The sequence below is a fragment of the Zonotrichia leucophrys genome, chromosome 2 (assembly GCF_028769735.1).
Source record: "Zonotrichia leucophrys gambelii isolate GWCS_2022_RI chromosome 2, RI_Zleu_2.0, whole genome shotgun sequence".
Taxonomy (NCBI): Eukaryota; Metazoa; Chordata; class Aves; order Passeriformes; family Passerellidae; genus Zonotrichia; species Zonotrichia leucophrys.
The window spans coordinates 4,319,001-4,338,448 of record NC_088171.1 but is presented as its reverse complement, the minus strand read 5'-3'; the positions used below and the strand labels follow the sequence as shown (position 1 = coordinate 4,338,448).

Below are 19,448 nucleotides of genomic sequence, written 5' to 3'. Positions count from 1 at the left end.
TCATCCAGTGTTCGACACTAAGAATCTCAACAGGGTTGAAAAATTAAAGTTATAATGATTTTTTTTTCTTGTAACTGCTTTTGATTATTCCTGTTTAAACTCCTTAATGGAATTTGAATTTATATTCTGTGTATTTTCTACTTGCTTTAAAGGAATTTTGTTAGGTGTTGCTGCTGACAAGGAAATTGCTTGGACTGCTGTAATAATGATGTACTTGTCACGTTGCTAAAGGAAAATGAGTTACTGAATTAAATTCTGGAAAATGATGCCTCAAAAATTACTTTGTTACCAGTTTTCATGTATTTGCCTCTTGTTTTCAATAAGACTTTCAATCCTTTACAAAAGACAAATTTCACAAAGCCTCCCTGTGCCTTAAAGGAACAAAATGTTTAAGAGGGAAAATTATTTTACTGGTTTATGCTGCCACCACCTTCTTTTATTTGTGACCTCCATTAGCCTGACTCCAATTTAGTCTGAAGAGAAGCTTTCATGCTGAGATCCTACATTACCTTACAATATAAAAATGTTCCTCTGGTATTAATTTTTGGCCTTAAATACCCATTTTTCTGCTTGGAACTGTGTAGGAAAATGCTGTGGTCTGTGTTGATATTCCTTAGTGCTGTCTGGCTTACCCTTAATGTAAATTCATTATTTGGGCTGGTTTTCATCAATATTTGAAAGAAACAGGTACCTGTAGAGCATCATTATTTGTTTTCAGCATCCAGCATGGGAAGTGACAGAAGTTATCCTGCAAAACTTCAAGATTCTAATTCAGATTTTTCAAGGTTCTTGTTTACATAAAAGAAAAACCTCAGAAACTTTCTTGCAGGAAACTCAGTGCATGCTTAGGTTTTATGACCAGGAATCTCCACAGAAGAATTATTTCTGGCTGTGAAAAGCAAGAATTTCTTTCAGCTCTGAGGACAGCCTTTGATCAGCTGCTCCTTGGTCCCTTTGTGTCTCAGGTCATCCTTAGTGAAAACAGAGATGATAATTTCCCTCTTGCAGCATGGTTCAGAGATCATACATGAAATAAAATTATGTGGCACCCAAATAAATGGATGGAGGCCGAGTTCTTTAAACTGTGTGTCCCAACTCGTGTCTTCTCCAACAAATTCTGTTTATTTGGCAGAATTTGCCTCTCCTGCTTTCCCCCTCTTATTATCCACATGGTTTTAAAATTTTTTGGGTTTTATTCATGAGATAAACATACTTTTCTTATGCTGTTTTTGCTATGGGCAGAAACTTTCAGCAGGCAGAAGGAAAGGGAAGTCTCAGAGCTTTGAATGAATGGATAAATATTCCTTTCTAACTCTAACCTGGATTTTCAACTTATCAACCACTTCACAGGAATTGTTTGATTTCAGGCTTCTTCAATATCCAAAAAATAATTATCATGTCTCCTTCCTCTGCTGCCTCTCTCAGACACAGAAATTACTTGTGATTCCCATGAATTTCTGTGTGTCTGTATTAGAACACAGGCAGAGATAAGAGAAAGTTGTGATTATAATTTTTTTTTGCACTTGAAAACTCTCACCAATTATTTTCCATATCTCACATCCTTCAGAGAGGGAAATATTCTCTAAATTAACATTATTTTCAAGGCAGACATTGAACTTGAAAGTCTGTTTAATTTTTTTGATGTTTGGTGTTTCTTGTTTAGTCTTTTGAATTATTAGATCTTTTACTCAAACAGTGGGAACAGGTTTTGTCCTCATCTCCCATGCTGGTAACGCTCTAAAACTGATAAAATCTGAATTTCAAAGACTGCCATTCTTGGAGCCACTAGAGAAAACTCCAGTTATGTTCTTCCCAAGGGCATGGGATTTTTGGCCACTTTTTCAGTCTCATGGATATTTGGTTTATTCTCAAATCTGCCACTTTGGGACTTTCAGCCTCCTGATCCTAAAATGCTTTAGGTCCTGATTTTGGGGCAGACCTTATTTTAAAAAAATGTAAGCAGAATTTATTGCAGATTGTACTTTGGAGAAAGTTTAGTAGTGGTTAAAAACATTATGGTGTAGATTTGTTTAAAAGGATTAAGAAGTAAAAACTTCAGAAAGAAATTGAGTATGAATGCCTTTAGAAGTTAAAAATTATGTTTAAAACCTAAACCAATCCTGTTGGGGAATATTGAAAGCTTTATTACAGATTTAAAGATGAAGTAGGTTCTCTTGTCCATTATTTGCCAATATATTTTTGTTCCTTGAAGCATTTATCTGCTTTTTTGTCCAAGCAATTAAAAATGTGTTCTGTGGAAGAGGAACTCCTTCTTTTAGAAGGTCAGGGTGTGATAACAGATCTGTGCTTAACCAGTTCCTGTTGTTGATCTTACCTTATTTACTCTTCTCCTGATTTTCATCCATTGCTTTTAATGACAAAACCAGTTTTATTTTAATCATTCCTTATAAATCAGACACCACCTTAAGTAATGATCTCCTGGAAGTGAAGACTTCTAGGAGAATTTCATCACTTAAATTCACCTGTGTGACAGGATCAGTGTCACACAACACAGAGACATGGCAAGTTTGAAATTATTTGTAACCCTCATTAGGAGCAACAAAAACTCATAGAGATCCCCCCAAAAATAGCACAGAGCTGTTACCACTGGACTTTGGGGAATTTATGTCCTTAAATGTCCGTGAATGCCTGTTTTCCTTCTTACTTGAGAAGCAACCTACCCAGTATGCCCAGTTTGTTCTGCAGCAATCCAAAGAGAATTTTTCTCCCTACAGCTCCCTTCACTGGGTCTGATGATCTTCAAGGTCCAAAGCACCTTTTTGAATGCCTGAAATGAGGTTTCTCCTCAGAGAATGGTTCCAAAAAGCCCATGGTGACATCAATGTCCTCTCCCCGTGCAGGTGCTGAGCAGTCTCAGCACAGGGTGTGCCATGGGTGCTCTTGTGGTCCCTCATTCCCAGGGAAAAGTGGGGTTCAGCTCTACCTTTACCCCTGGAATATCTCCCCAGTGACAATACCAGCTGCCTCTCCAGCTCACAGCATTTTTGGCCATCCAGGTTGTCTCCTTCTCAGCTGTAGAAGAACTGAAGTACCTAAATAATGACTTTCTGATCAGAGCCTTGTTATTAATCGTTATAAAACTCTCTCTAAAGATGCTTTTGTTCTTTTAGGGTCAAACCTGCCCTGAATCTGTTTTCCCTCACATTTTGCTGCTTTCTCTCTCCTCTATTTCCTGGCCTGCAGTTGTCTCCAGCCCTCAGAAGCTCACAGGACCAAGTGCCTCTCCCTGGCTCTCGCTGACATTCTGTGGCGTGCTGGGGGCCACGAGAAAGCCCTGGTGGCACTGTGAGTAGAAAAAGCCTTTTCAGTCACTGTACACTGCCCTTGTACCTCCATCTGTCCCACATCTACATAATTTACAATAGAAATGTGTCACTGTCTTATTTTCTGAAAGATCCCTTTGCCAGAATTTCTTCTCCTGGGAAGCTGAGAAGGCTCAGAGAAAAATGAAAACAATGACTATCTCATTTGCTTCTCCTGTGTTTTGCTGCTTTAGAATGTGGTTGGAGATTATTTATCCAGCAGGTGATTGTTTGATTGGTTTCATGTGAATTGTTTTAACTTAATGACCAATCACTGTCCAGCTGTGTCAGGACTCGAAGCAGTCACGAGATTTTATTATCATTCTTGGTAACCTTCTGTCTGTATCCTTTCTGTATTCTTTAGTATAGTTTAGTATAGCATTCTTCTATATAATATAATATCATAAAATAATAAATTAGCCTTCTAAGAACATGGAGTTAGATTCTCAATTCCTCCTTCATCCTGGGGATCCCAAAAATACCACAGAAATGCTTTGTGAGCTGCATTTATGCCACCTAAAGAAGCCTAAGGAGCAATGCAAAATGTAATTTCTGCTGCCCCAGTAGCTGGGACAGCAAAATAGACAAAACACTTTGAAGTTGCTGTTAAAGATCCTGGATCTTTATTAAATTGATAGATTAGATTTAATTGATTGTAGGGATCCTCTGAAATCTTCTTATTAAGAGTTATTTTTCCAGATGCAGCATTCTGCTCCTGTATTGCAGGATATTCCATTATGGCAGGAATTCAGCTACTTTTGCTTGATTTATGCAATGCAATGAGGCTGCTTGTACATAAAACATCCAACTTTTAGATCCCAAGCTTTGGCTGCTCTGGAACCTAAAGGACATTTTTAAGTGAGTCAGGTTTTGTGGCCATAATTAATTTTCTTTATTAGATCAACTAAAATTATTGTATTTGCAGGGACCTCTGTGGCAGGGAAGAATGATGAATCTGACTCCATGTTCTCACAAGGCTAATTTATTATTTTATGATACTATATTATATTAAAGAATACTATACTATACTAAACTATACTAAAGAATACAGAAAGGATACTTACAGAAGGCTGAAAAGATAATAATGAAAACTCCTGACTCTCTCCAGAGTCCTGACACAGCTTGGCCCTGATTGGCCAAAGAGTGAAAACAACTCACAGCAGAATCCAATGGAACAATCACCTGTGGGTAAACAATCTCCAAACACATTCCACGTGTGAGCACAACACAGGAGAAGCAAATGAGATAAGAATTGTTTTCCTTTTCTCTGAGGCTTCTCAGCTTCCCGGGAGAAAAATCCTGGGCAAAGAGATTTTTCAGAAAATGTGAATGTGACATAAAATAGCTGCAAAATAACAGAGAGGCTTTGGGACACAGAAATCCTTCGTAAACCTGAAATAGAAGCAGCAAATTCAAAGACATTTAAAATGATATTTCACATATTTTACATCCGAAGCCTTCTTCCTCTGTGATATTTTACATATGTTCTTCTGCTTGTTTGAATGTCATTACTCTAAAAATATCTTTCAATAAAAATATTTTTCAAACGAAAACTGTCATTAACGTCTTCAACTTATATTTATTCTCTTTCTGTATGGAGATACTTGTAATTCATGTTTGACTGAGAGCACAGCACAGACAAAGTGTTTGTTTCACTGGTAGAAGTTTGCTTTGCAATATAAACTTATTTGCAAAAATAAGTTATTTTTCTCCATTTTCTCCTTTTAACATGAGTTTTGTCTGAATATCCCTTTTCAGGCCATCAGGAAGACAGCAGTTCACTCCCACAGGGAAATACAAGGCAGATGGAATCCTGGAAACTGTAAGGCTCTGTGTGACTCCCATGCTCCACATCCTCCTTCTTGCTTTCCCTATTTCTGTTCAATGAATCTGATTTCTGTTGCTCTCCTAACATTTTAAAATCAGATTAGTCATGATCCAAAACCCAGTAGGAGATAAAATCCCACAGCCTGCCTGGCTCTGAGTTGTCCCAGTTGCTGTGAGCAGTTGGGCTCTCTGAAATCCAATTTTTTTATATATATTTACCTTCTAAACCTAAAAACTCTGCCTGTTTTTAATGACACACTGTAAAAATGAACACGGGCCCCTCCAATTGACCATAAGCATGAAAAGGCTCTGTTTTCTTTTTGTCTTACACAGAATTCTTTGCCTTTTTTCCCCCTCCAGAAGCTCCAAATGGCAGAACACTTTCCAGTTATGCCTTGTTTCCATCTGAGGCTCTCTGATGGCTTTGCAAGCAGTGCTGCCTTCAGCCAGGCTTTAGTGGTTGCAGGAAATGTTTTTGGCCTTCTAAATGAAGGAATGGAAGTCTCAAAAAATCTGGAGATGGAAAAACAGGCAGAGAATCTTGAAGTGAGAGCCTGGATCTGCTGGATTTCATGTTAAATGGGAATATTCATATTCTCTGAGTGTGGTAAATGCCTCACCACATAAGTACAAACCCCTGAGCCTCTTGCCCATCCTGTGATTTCTAAAGCTGCAGAATTCCTCTGTCCTAGGGGTTGTTTTTCATTGCATAGACAATGCTTAAAATGGAATCAAAGTGTCAGTTCAAGAAACTTAAAAATCATCAAAAAGCAGCATTGAAAATTTCAGAATATATCAGGTTTTGAGGTACAATTTTATGAAAAATGACAACAGTAAGAGGTAAATTTCATTACATCTTTATTTCTTTTTGTTAGTTCAGATCTTTCCAGGCAGTTTGAAAGTTTTGGCTACTTTATTTCAGCTTTCAGGTTATAAAATTGAGCTGCTGTTTTTAAGTCATCTTTTTTCCTTCTTATATTTCTTCCCAGCTAATACTTCACAGTGCCACAAGATATGAGGACCTGATTGTACTTCTACAGCAGAATATTCACCAGGTATTGTGTTTAATTATATATTAATTAAACAAATTATGGTTCAGCTTCCAGCCTTTGTGTCTATTAGTCTCACACAATGTGTTCTGAACACTGTTTCTACCACTCTATGGACATGTTTTCCATTTTAACAAACACAGCAACAAATTCAGCTTTATCATAAATCACAGCAATTCCTTTAGTTCCATTTGCATTTCTGGAGAATTGGACAAATAATTTTATACACAACAAACAAAATAGCACCAAAATCCTAGAGAAACAAACAACAAAAAAAAACCAGCTAAATAACACCTTTTCTTTTGCAGTTTGAAATTGGTCCCTATGGCTGCATCCTCCTGACTGTGTCTGTCATCTTATCAAGATCCATCAACCTGTGAGTGCCTCTCTAGCCTTGTTTTACAAACTGCAAATGCAGGGAAAATGAGAAAAATCCATGGTGGGCTTCAATTTTGGCCTTTTTAATCTGTCCTGGTGTTTGCGCTGATAAATATGGGCGAGTTGTGCAGATTTACCCATCTAATCTTGTCTTTTTTTGTTATATACACACACTTGTGTGTGTATAATTATATAATATATATAATTTTATATTAATATAATATGTTAATATGTATAATTGTATGTATAATGCATAATTATATCTAATTATATCTAATTATATAATATAATATAGAATATATTGTATATATAATATTATAATGTATTATAATATATTATAATATATATAGTATATATAATTATATATAATCTATATATATAATATATATGTTAGATATATAAAAAATATATATATACATAGATAGATAGATAGATATAATATATAATTATATATATATCTATATATATATATCTGTTGTAGTGGTCACTCCACCACATCTGCTCCATCTGAACATTAGGTGTCATGCCTGAGGTTGGTTTTTGTTCTCTCTACCTTGACAGTTCAAGCAAGACTTGTTTAAAAGGTTATTTATTTCACATACTTCAGGTATCTTAGGTAGGGGGCAATAACCTGTGATGCCTTCCCAGTCTCTGTCAGTGATAATGAAAAGGAAAATCCAGAATAAAATGGGTGAGGCAGCTCATTTTTAGGTAGCTGTAAGGAATGTATGACAAATGTGTTTATTGCTGTCATGATTATTCTGACTCTAACTCTTTAAAAACTCCCTGAGGCTTGCCCAGGCACAGTGGCATTTAATTTTTATATACAGTGGCATTTAACTGAGTTTTTACACAGACTGAAGGTGTTTCTGTGGTGCTGTGAGTGTCAGTGGGTCAGAATATAAAGTCAAATTTTCACTGCTGTGAAAAGCCCCAGCAGCAGGGGGAAGCTGCTCCCTGCCAGTTTGCCATAAACAATTGACAGCTGCACTTGAGGCAGATTTATGGAAGTTTTATTTCTTACAGGAGGCTGATTTATGGAAGTTTTTATTTCTTACAGCTCTGCATTGTCTTGACAAAAAACAGCAAGTTAGTCCAAATTTGAGTTCCACAATCAGTTGCTCACCTGCTGGGATCCCAGCATGTGTTTGCAGATTGAGTTTTTTTTGGTTTTATTGTAATTTCTCCCTTTCTTTTGCTTATAGTAACACTACAGCCCTTGGCTTGACTCCACTTTTGTGCTCTAACACAAATTATTTGATAATTTCAGGGCAAATGCCATTTATTCTTATTTTTCTGAGCTGGTTACAACAGGGAGGTTCAGATGAGTAAAGTCACTTGTGCAAGTAATGATCTGGAGGTTCATAATTGCTGCTGTCTGCACTGCTTTGCTTGCTATAAAGTGATAAATATTCTTTAATCATTTGAGCAAGGATATATTCTCCCTCATCACCTCCCAGTTCCTACCAGATGGATTATGACAAGGCCAATCAATCATCTGTGTTTTTATTTGGGGGAGCTGTGTCTAAAGTGAACATGACAATTCCTTTTGGTGCCTGTTTGCATTTTAAACCATCTAAATATTTTTACAGATCTGATCCAGAGTGTCAGAGCAGTTCATGAAGTGCAGTTCTGTTTTGAGGAATTGCCATGATTTTTTCACAAAACTTCATTTTAAAGTACTGTTTGTCCTCTAGCTTGTACTGTGTAAGACACTGCTTTGGTACCGTTTTTTTTACAAGAAATGGGAATTTTTCTGGTTTTAAACACATTGAAAAGTGTTTTTAGACCTTTGCACAATTTTTTTTAGGAAGTGCAAAGTGAATTTTGTTGATGTAATCTTCAGCAATCGATTTAGCTGCCTGTGTCACCTTGCTCCTCTCAGAATATTAAAAAATATCAAGACAAATAACTCAGTGCTGATATCCTCAAGAAATATGTACCATTCAGAGAGCGTTACCAGCATGGTAAGCAATTATTTACATAACTGGCATAGTTCTGGATGAACAGCTGAAGACAAACAAGAGCTGGTTTAGATAATGGGATTTTCAGCCAGTAATAGATCTCCCTGGGATTGTTCTGCCCCAGTTTTTGGGATTTTTTTTTTTTTAACAGAAAAATCAGCAGATTTTTACAGCAGAAAACTCCATGGAAGTTTCAGTTGTCTGGATTTTTGTGTGCACATTGCACTGAAAAGAAAAAAAGATTATTTAATTTTCGTTGAGGAGTTGACAGCACTTAGTTTTTTCCTAATTTGAGTGTAATTATCTATCTTAATGATCTTTCTTACCCAGAGAGGTTGTGGATTCCCCATCCCTGGAAGTGTCCAAGGCCAGGTTGGAGCAGCCTGGGACAGTGGAAGGTGTCCTTGCCATGGCAGGGAGTGGCACTGGATGGGCTTTAAGGTCCCTCCCAGCCCAAACCATTCCAGGATTCAATGATTTATTTACTTTCTATGTAAATATTTGCATTTAGGCCTTTAAATTAAAAAAAAAAGAGAAAAAACACCCCCATGATTAATTTGACTTATTTTCAATATCTGTCTTAGAATGACATAAATAATCTCCTGAAGTGCTTGGTTATCTCCTCCATAAAGTGTGAAAATCTAAATAACCTACTCATAAAGATATTTTATCTATAAATATCAAGTCATGCAATGAAATCTGCTTTTTAGTGACAGGTCAGTGAAAAATGGGAGATTAAATGTTAATAAAGCAAAGCATTATTCATGACAAAACTGTACTCACCTAGTGGTGGGCTTTAAATATGCTGTTATAAAAAAAAGGAGAGAAATTCTGGCACTACCACTAGAAATTTAATTATCTGAACATATCAGTTCAATTTTCTGTGATAGACAAGAGATAAATCATGTGTTGAGAGTTGAGAACAGAATAAAAGCACATTAATGGCTTCATATAAATATATGATCTTCCATATTTTGTCTTGCTTCTAGTCCTGTCTTCCCAGGCCAGTAAAGTCACATTAGTACTGGAATAAAGTGGAAGACAAAAACAACAAAAACAAAGTTTCCTTTTAATTTAAACAGATTAAAAAAATCTCTTTTTTTCACCAATAAAGAGAAATAACTTGAAGTAATAAAAATTCAGGCACTCATGACAAGGATGAATACATTATTCCTCAAAATCCAAAATCCTGGGTGCTCTCAGGGAAGCACTCAGGCTTTGATGTTAAAACAAGCATAATTCTAATTATTTCCACAGCATAAACAACTTTCAGTACTGGGAGATGAGGAGGCCAAGAGATTTAAGTAAATTGAGAGCAATTAATGGAAGGTGCAATCTCCAGCATCCCCAAACCTCCTGGCCTTGATGTTACCCCCATGTCCCCCCATTTTTGTGAAGTTTCCTGCTGCTTTTGCTGTTTTTTTGGTCCAGCTCCATAATTTTTGCATTGTTACAGATCTTCCCTTGTAAATGGAAATTCCAGCTCTCAGCCAGGTCTGCTGGGCAGTTCTTCTAAGATCCCTGGCAAATCTGAAGCATTTTTATTTCAGGGGGGACGCATGCCAGGAAATGCAGGAGTTTGTGCTGCTTTGTAGATTTTGGGTAATGAGTTTTTCATGCTCCAGGCACTAATGATCATCACTGCCTGAGCTGATAACAAATGGCCAGAAAGGAGTGAGAATTCCTGAGGAAGTTGCTGAGAACGCGTTGTTGCTTCTGGTACAGGAAGGAATTCTGGTTCCTAACAATTGTTACCTGTTTTTTTATATTTTAATTTTGGTTTTTTTTTTTTTAAGCAACCAGCAAAAAAATGCTAAAAAAAAAGCCATATTATAGCAGCTCAAGGGATTAATCTTTCTGAGTGTGCAAGATATTTGCTGGGATCTTCACGTTGATGAGAGCTACGGGATATTTTCCATGCATGGGAGAGAGAATGAGCTCAAAATTTGGGCTGCAAGCCCCCATTGAGCCTCACCACTGAGTGCAGGAAAATTGTGGATTCCCCATCCCTGGAAGTGTCCAAGGGCAGGTGGAACACCCTGGGATAGTGGAAGGTGTCCCTGCCATGGCAGGGCTGGCACTGGATGGGCTTTAAGGTCCCTCCCAGCCCAAACCATTCCAGGATTCAATGATTTATTTTCTGTGTAAATATGAATATTCAGGATTGGTTTTCATGAGAACTCAAGTGATCCCCACAGTCTGACTCTGTGGGTTTTTGAGCACAAAATGGCTCTCTCTTGTTATAAGGTCTTTTAAGACTTAGCTATCTAATTAAGAAATGACACTTAGATTATTTTCTTTTTTAACCCAATAAATCATCCCTCAAAGCCTGCAGTGTAGACTTTTCTGTCTAATTACAAAATATCACTGAAACCTATGAAAAAGAAGGAAGAAGAGGGTAAAGAAGAATAACTTGCCTCTGCCTTAAAACTTCTATCTTGCTTCATATTTATTTCTATATTCTAAAACCCCAAGCTCTTAAGTTTTCCACCCTGTGATATTATACACTTCTAACCAACTACACACCTGTAATCCTAGTGCTGTTAATCAAATTTTGAAGCCTTCTCCACAGCCTCAGGTCAATGCAGTGTTCTCTTGTGGGTCTGTGCCTTTAAGCACAGAAAAATTAAAATTCTCAGCATTAAGGTTCCAACAATACTGAATTTCCACCCAGCTTTCCCTGCTGGCTGCTGCCTCATCCTCCCCAACCCCTGGTTCCTTCCTTGCTGTGCTCCCTCATGCAAAGCCATTCCTGCAGTGGGATGAGGCTCCTTTGGATGCACTCACTGGATCCTCAGCTTTCCTTACATTCCAGCTCCTCGCCAACCCTGTTGCCGCAGACAATTTTCATGAAAAATCTTTTCCTTAGGATTTTTCCTCCTGAGAAGCTGAGAGGCCTCAGGAACAAAATGTAAACAATGATTATCTGCTGCTGTGGAATGCAACAGGTGCATCTGTGATTGGTTCATGTGGTTGTTTCTAATTAATGGCCAATCACAGTCAGCTGGCTTGGACAGAGAGCCTGACCCACAAACCTTTGTTATAATTTTTTCTTATTTTATTCTTAGCTAGCTTTTTGATGAAACTTTTTCTTCTATTCTTTTAGTATATTTTTAATGTAATATATATAATAAAATAATAAATTGAGCTTTTTGAAACATGGAGTCAGATCTTCGTCTCTTCCCTCATCCAAGAACCCCTGTGAACACTGTCACATTTCCTAATCACTGCAATAACTTGTTGTTATTGTTAAGACAATACAAAGCAACACACTCCATTTTCAGAAGGCTTCAAACTGGTCTTATTCTAGCATGCATGCTTTTTATACATTCTTACAAAACTCATAAGTTTATACTTTATTCTTTGGTCATGAAAGACAAAGTGCTCATTGGAACAGGCAGTTGCAGGTTTCTCTTATTTATCCTCCTTTTTTCTTGGTTTCTGTGTCAATGACTTTGGTAGAAAATTCTTTCAGAGGTTTACATGGATCCTCTTATCCAGCTTCTCTCTGGCTCACAGAAGTCACTGTAAAACTGTGACCATGTTCACAGGGGTTCTTGAATGAGGGAAGAGACGAGGATCTGACTCCATGTTTCAGAAGGCTTGATTTATTATTTTATTATAGATATTATATTAAAAGTATGCTAAAAGAATAAAAGAAAGGATTTTATCAGAATGCTAGCTAAGAATAGAATAGGAAAGAATGATAACAAAGGTTTGTGGCTCGGGCTCTCTGTCCAAGCCAGCTGACTGTGATTGGCCATTAATTACAAACATCCAACATGGGCCAATCACAGATGCACCTGTTGCATTCCACAGCAACAGATAATCAATGTTTATATTTTGTTCTTGAAGCTTCTCAGCTTCTCAAGAAGAAAAATCTTTAAAAAAAGATTTTTCATAAAAGATGTCTGTGACATAAAACCTCTTCCACAATAACTTACTGCATAAAATCATCATTGCTGGAACCCAGGAGAGCAAAGAACACATGGAACAAGAAAACTCCTCGGCTGGAAAAACCAAGGTATTGCCATTTTCAGGCAATGGAGACAATGCAGAGAGCCTGATCTGAAACACAGGCTCATTGTGCTGCTCACAAATCAAAATTCCTCTGTTTGCATCACTTTTGTGACCTGGGGATATTTTATCAGTTACTGGTAGCAGTCACGTGTCACTCTCCAGTCAGGATTGGCCACTGGGTGTCTTTTCCCTGTTTTCTCTGAGGCGTTGCTGTGAGAATAAGTAAAACAATGGCTTTAGCTGTGGGAAAAGTAAAAAAAGGAGACTGATTTTGCAAGTCAGGAGGAGGCTGTGGACTTCATTAAGGTTGGCTGCTCGTAAACCTTGGAAAATACACATCAACATCTTCCTTGCTGTGATCCCACAGCTCTATTAACTGCATTTCTGTAGCCCTTGCTGCTGCAGAGAAGGGTATTCAGACTTGTTTCAAAGTTACCTGTGCCGTTCTCATTTTGGTGTTGTGGAATTTTGGTTGTTTGGAGGTGCATTTCTTTATTTAATTTATTTATTTCAAAAGCCTGTTGTTATTAAATCAAATAAATCTTATTATGGGTCCTTATCAGTGTAGGATTTCTCACACCTAATAATTCTGTCCTTGATTATCACCAATTCACCTCATTCTCTGAAATCTATTAAGGAACAGTTTTTCACTTGAGGGAAACAAATTAGTAGAATTATGTTGTTCTGTGCACTTACCCTTCATTCCTTTGGTACTGTTTTACCTAACTGAAGAAGTTAAATCTCCTCAATTTGCCATTCTAATCCATCTTTGAAATTAAAACATGCAGAAGCACCAAATCATGTTAAATGCTGCCCATTATTATGCCCTTTACCATGGTCAAATATATCTGTTTATCATCTTGTGTTTTCTTCTATAATCATTTATCTGGTTGCAAGCAATCCTACAAGAATCTTCCTCTTCTTGTCCATTGGCAAACTATTTTTACTGTTTTTTGGTAATTTTAACAGTTCTGTCTGCTTTTATTCATCAAGGCTTATTCTATTACTTTTTATTCTATTTTATTTCTATCTTATTTATTATTTTTAGTAGCAAGAAATTATCAGTAATGCAGTAATAATTTTTTTCCTATATCCTTTCTGTATCATTTACTGTAAAATAACCCCAATTCTGACACATTACTGGACTTTAAATCTCTTTCAGTCGTGCAGAATTTGAAAAGGAAAGTGATGCTCTGCTGGCTCATGAGCTGTGGGTGGAACAAAGGGTCCCCCACCCTCAATCCACTTTCCTTTGCTGACACCTTTTCCTGTGCCAGAGCCAATCTCTAATTTGGAGTTCCCCTGAAATTCACCTTCTCTCCTGATGCTGCAGAAAGGTTTTTTTTTTTTGTGAAATATCCTTTTGGCTGGGCCAGGGGGAAAATTCCAATTCCAGCTTCTCATGGAGGTTCCCATCACTTGGGGCACTCTCAGCTCTTGGTGGAAGTAGATTTTCCTGTGAGCCAAATTTCTGGGAAAACCTTTTTAAAGGTAAACTTGAGAGTGCCTGGGAGAGCAGCAGCAGGGGGAGGTTGTGTCTGGGAGCACTTTGCACTCAGGGCTTGTAGTTATGTGATATAAATAGATGTCATCGTGGTTTTTTACAGCTTTTGGTGCTTGGAAAACACAGAGGAGCTGCTGGGTTTGAGGGGAAACAGCTGTCAATTATGTTACAGTGCTAAAAACAAGGAGCTGGATACAACTGAAAAAAAAAAATATATATATATTTGAGAATCTCAGAGCTCTCCAAGAGCCATTTGTGATTTTGCAACATGAAGAAAGCAGGTTAGATTTACCAGGAACTGGTGGAGGAGCAAATAGGGGGGATTTTGTGGGATCTAGACCTTGGTGGGGAATAATTGAGCCTATTTTTGTTAGGGTGAGTGAACTTCTGTGCCCCCTGCTTGACGGGTTGTGTGCAATTCCTAATTTTCAGTATCTTCCCTGCCATTGTGGGAATTGGACAGAGACCCTTGTAGCCGAAATGTTCACTGGGCAAGAGCTGCTTGCAATATTAATCAATTAATAAATGCAGAATAATGAATGCAGCTGCTAAAGGGCAACAAAGAAGAGAGTTTGCTTGAAAGAATTTAATGTTTTTCTTTCAAAAAAAGGCAAGAATACAGAGATAATCAGTGACAGCCTTAGCAATATTTGTGGGAGGATGTGAGACCAAGATTTGAAGCTTTGTGCTTTCAAAAGTGGAATATATTGACGTGTAAAATGTCACTTTCTAATGCTTGAAAGAGAGGGGACCCAGGGACAAAAGATGGTGAGAAAAGGGGGTTTGGAAGACAAGGAAGAGGAAAGGAGAGGAGGGTCTCACTCTAGAGAAATGTGTAGGATTTGCCAAATAAAATGTGAATATAAGGAAGCTATTTAGCATTGTAAATAAGGAATGTGACCCGAGTGGAAATGTGACCACAAAGGCAAAGAAGAGGAAATGTTGGATTGGGTTTGAGGTGTTTGCTGCATTGGAGGACAAGGAACAAAGGTTAGGGATAAAGAAAAATGAGTAAATGAGACTCAACTAAGGAAAAAAGGGCAGAATCAAGGAGACAAAGATGTTTCTATGCTGGTTCTGTTTGTTATCTTGATAGGTGAAGGACTGGGGAACTGGGAAACAATGCCAAAAATAATAAATGGGGGAAATTGTGGAGTTTGCCCAGTAATTGAGACATGTGGCTCTTGTCCCCTGGTAAGGAAATTCAGGAATTCCAGCTGGGTTCACAGAAGGGGAGGACTGGAGGCTGAGGGAAAGCAGATTTGGTGTGGATGTGCAGCAGGAAGGTCACTTGTGGGAATGAAAGCAGATTGCTCCCCTGACACATCCAGCTCCCTGTGGAACTGATCAGGATAAATCAAAAAGCTGAGGAACTGAAGGAAGGGAAGATTTTTATCTCATTCTCTGGGGAGTTTTCTGACTTCTTAAAATAGTGCAGAGGAATGAAAAAGGTATGGTGAGCAATAACCTTCTCTGTCAGCAGTGGTCTGAGTCCTGGTGTTGGAAAATGGAGAATAAATGTGGTTCAGATGAGGTCGCACATGAGGAAATGAAACAACAAGTGATTTCCTTATCATATTAATAGAAAGATATCAGGAAAAGATGTGAGGTTTCTGTGTAGAGTGGAGGTGGCTGATATCAGGAATAATGTAAAGAATGCTCCAAGTCTAAATTGATATTCTGCCTTTCAGTAAGGAGAACAATACAGTGCAAAGCCAGCATGGCTGGTTGGAGTTCATGGATAATAACTGCATCAAATCTGTGGCAGGTGGAATTTAACCTGAAAAAGTGATGATGGCTACACAAAGGGAAGGAAAAAATAAACCAAGGATCTTTGTACCTACACCTCATTGCTAAATTTATTCAGCACTTTCAAGCTTTCTCTTGCTTTGCCAGACTTTATGAATGGACCTGATCCTAAAGCTTACCTTTGTCCTGCCTTATTTAGATATTGAGTAACTTGACTTGCAGTTGTAGGAGCAAGTGGAGAATTGGTAGTTAAACTAAAAAAAAAAAAAAAAGACTAAAATAGTTAATTGGGACTTAGTAAGAGATTTTTATTTGATATATTAAATGAAAAATCATTTACTAATGTGAAAATAACACATCTTTTAAGGATTCGAAAGGTGATGAGGAAAGGACTCAGAAAGTGTTGTTAGCATGGGCAAGGTGACTGATGGAATTTGTTAATGATCAGTCTGGGATTAAAAATGTTTTATTCCCTACAATAATATCAGTGATGAGGAGGGACATGGGGACTGTGATGGTCAGAGAATCTGATTTTATTGTGGACTACAAATGCTTATATACTGTTCTAGGAAGGCTAGTGATGTTTTACTGCAATGATTGTATTAAACATCACATAAACTTACACATTTTCAACATCTCTTGCTTGCAGAAGTCTGATGTAATTTTCTTTTTTTTCCACTAAATCCATCAGATTTGATTTCTTGTAATCTTGATTTAATTCTCAAAGTTCTGATTGCTCTTGCCAAACATCCTGTTACCAAATCTCTCATGCTAATAAAGTCCAAAGTGCTCTCTACTTTGTGTACCCCAACATCTCCCCCTTTTCCTTTCCACCAAAACCACTCTTTTAATTATTAATTGATCTCTGCCTTATTAATTAATCTCTGCCCACATTGAAAGGTATCATGATTAATACAATTATTATCCAAAATTATCACATACATACCTGTCTTAAAAAGAATCTTTTAGTTAAAAAACTCCAGCCATTAAGAGGCTCAGGTTTGATCTTTATAAATTAAAAATATTCCTTATGGCAGACACAGAGGGGGCATTCCTGGGTTTAGAAAGGCTGCCACAAGTAAAATTGCATCAAAAGGTTTGATTCTTATACACAGGGGTGATAGGAAGAAAATTCTTAAAAATTTTAGACTGATTCCTTCCTGTGTATTTAAAAAAAAATCCAATTTCATAGAACCCAGGAGCTCTAATTCTTGGGGTTCCAAGGGTGTTTCAGGAAGGTAAGGGGCCAAATTTGATTTGATACCAAAATTTTTTGTGTAAATATTAATGTAAAGTTCTGGAGGAGCTATATTCCCCTCTAATTTTTTATTTTTTTGTTTTTAATAAAATGTGGGACACTAAGATGGAAAAAGGGAGTGGTGTGCTGATGGAGTGACCTGATGACTGAAAAGCTGAAAGGCCCTGTCAATAGGGAGAACAAATTGTGCTGTAAAAAAAGAGTTGGCCCAGCCTCCTGATGAGGGCAATAAAAAAGGAATTTATTTTCCCTACAGAAAGTGCAAGGTCTTGTAAACAGCGCCTGCTCACTCCTGTGCTGGGAGTTCATCAGCTGTAAATGGCAGCAGGAGGAGCAGCAGAGCACACAGAACTCTGGGCCAGCATTAAAAAATAGCCTTGGATCTGCTCTGAGGGTGTATCAGAATGGTTTTAGGAGGTGAAGAAATGTTAATGGATTGTGCAAGGCACTGATGTGTCCTTAGAGAAACACCATGGCAGGCTGGGCTCACACATTAAATCTGGGGGATGTGTTGGAAAAGCACAGAGCTGGGGAAGAAGGAATCTGTTTTGTCAAAGAATTCTAAAAGAACAAAAGGTTTTTATGTTTTATAGCCTTAAAAAAAGAAAATTTTGAGGTGGGACATAGCTGTTTCCTAAAAACTGGGGTGGCAGTGGTTGTAAATAAACAATAAAGGCAGAGAAAGGGATTAAATTTAAAGATCAGAGTTAGTACAGAGAGAAGGTGCATCAGTGAACCTCCTCAGAGTGTGAGCAGATTCCAGGGTCCTGAGCTACCTCTGAGAAAAGTATGGAAAGCTGAGAAAACAACCAAGAAATGTGAATTTCTGTGAAAGAGAGTAACTGGAATGGCTGGGTTTTACCTGCCAGATGCAGAGAACAACATCATCTCTTCTCCCTTTCCACAATTCTGCTTTATCCCAGCGTGGATGTGGCTGTAATCCACACCAGGGCTGATGTAAACATGGAATATTGTTCTGGGGACAACCTGAGTGTGGGGGTGTTCACAGGGATCCCAGGAGGAGGGAAGAGATGAGAATCTTGACTCCATGTTTCAGAAGTATTTTTTATTATTTTATGATATATATTGTATTACAAGAAAATGATATATTAAAACTATACTAAAAGAATAGAATAAAGGATTTCATCAGAAGGCAGGAAATGAAAGGAAAGGAAAGGAAAGGAAAGGAAAGGAAAAAGGAAAGGAAAGGAAAGGAAAGGAAAGGAAAGGAAAGGAAAGGAAAGGAAAGGAAAGGAAAGGAAAGGAAAGGAAAGGAAAGGAAAGGAAAGGAAAGGAAAGGAAAGGAAAGGAAAGGAAAGGAAAGGAAAGGAAAGGAAAGGAAAGGAAAGGAAAATCCTGTGACTGCTCACAGCCTCGACACAGGTGGCTGTCATTGCTCATCAAGTAAAAACAATTTCACATGCTGGGTAAACAATTCTCCAGATCACATTCCAAAGCAGAAAAACATGGAGAAGCTGAAGCTTCTCAGGAGAAAAATCCTAGCAAAATAATTTTCATAAAATATGTCCGTGACACCTGAGATTTGTGGGTTTAGCTGCCCCATGTTTCCATAGGACTGCCCCTACAGGATCAAGGAAAGGTTCTGCAAGCCTGTCAGGCTGTGTTTGATAGGGAAAAGATAGGAAATTCACTAAGAAATGCAGTGAAGGATCATTCTGCTGGAATATTCTCCATGTTTCCAGCAGTAATCCCAGGATTTCCCAAACTGCCATTGGTGCCCAGGTCACTGAGTTTATTAGCCCTTGATGAAACCTGTCCTCCATGAATTTTTCTATACCCTTTAATCCTTTTGGCCTCCACAGCCCAAATTTGTGGCAATTTGTGGCAATGAGCTCCCCACTGCAGAAATGTGTTTTGTGAAGGACTTTTTCTTTTTTTTTTTCCCTTGAATTGCCCAGTAAGTTTAAGTGTCGTTCTAATTTTTTAAAGATTTTCTAAACTTTCTGATGTTTACATTCTTGTAATAAACTTTCTCACATGCTTTATGTAAGTAAGTTATTGTTTTGTATTCTTTTATGGAAGAAGAAAAAATTGATGGACTGTTGGTTTGTCCAGTGTCATTGGAGAGGTGGCACTGTCACCCTCCACTCCACTGTCACTCTTGAAAATCTATAAATGTTGGAGTCAGAAATTAAAAAGTCTCTTTTTACCTGGAAAAGAACAACGTGTGCGCGTCGTTTTATTTCGTGTCCTATAGTGACATTTAAGGAGTGGTGTGGAATTCATGTTTTGAAAAGTAGTGAGGAAATTTTCCTTAATCATCTCCTCACCTTGGAGTCCACCACTTGTGTCCTGCAGTGGTGAAATGATCCTGGTTTCTGCAGCCTCTTCCCTCAGGAAAACTGCTCCAGTTTT

At 37.8% G+C, this 19,448-nt stretch overlaps 1 protein-coding gene across 2 annotated transcripts in view; it reads left to right on the top strand.

The window, feature by feature from the left end:
• Nucleotides 1–19,448, top strand: part of MINDY4 (MINDY lysine 48 deubiquitinase 4) — a 77,349-nt gene that overhangs the window by 28,283 nt on the left and 29,618 nt on the right. For both annotated transcript variants that reach the window (XM_064703809.1, XM_064703810.1), the window contains exons 10-13: nt 3,205–3,306; nt 5,082–5,145; nt 6,140–6,205; nt 6,508–6,575. In XM_064703809.1, the coding sequence (XP_064559879.1) occupies nt 3,205–3,306; nt 5,082–5,145; nt 6,140–6,205; nt 6,508–6,575 (300 nt within the window). The remainder of the gene's footprint in view (nt 1–3,204; nt 3,307–5,081; nt 5,146–6,139; nt 6,206–6,507; nt 6,576–19,448) is intronic.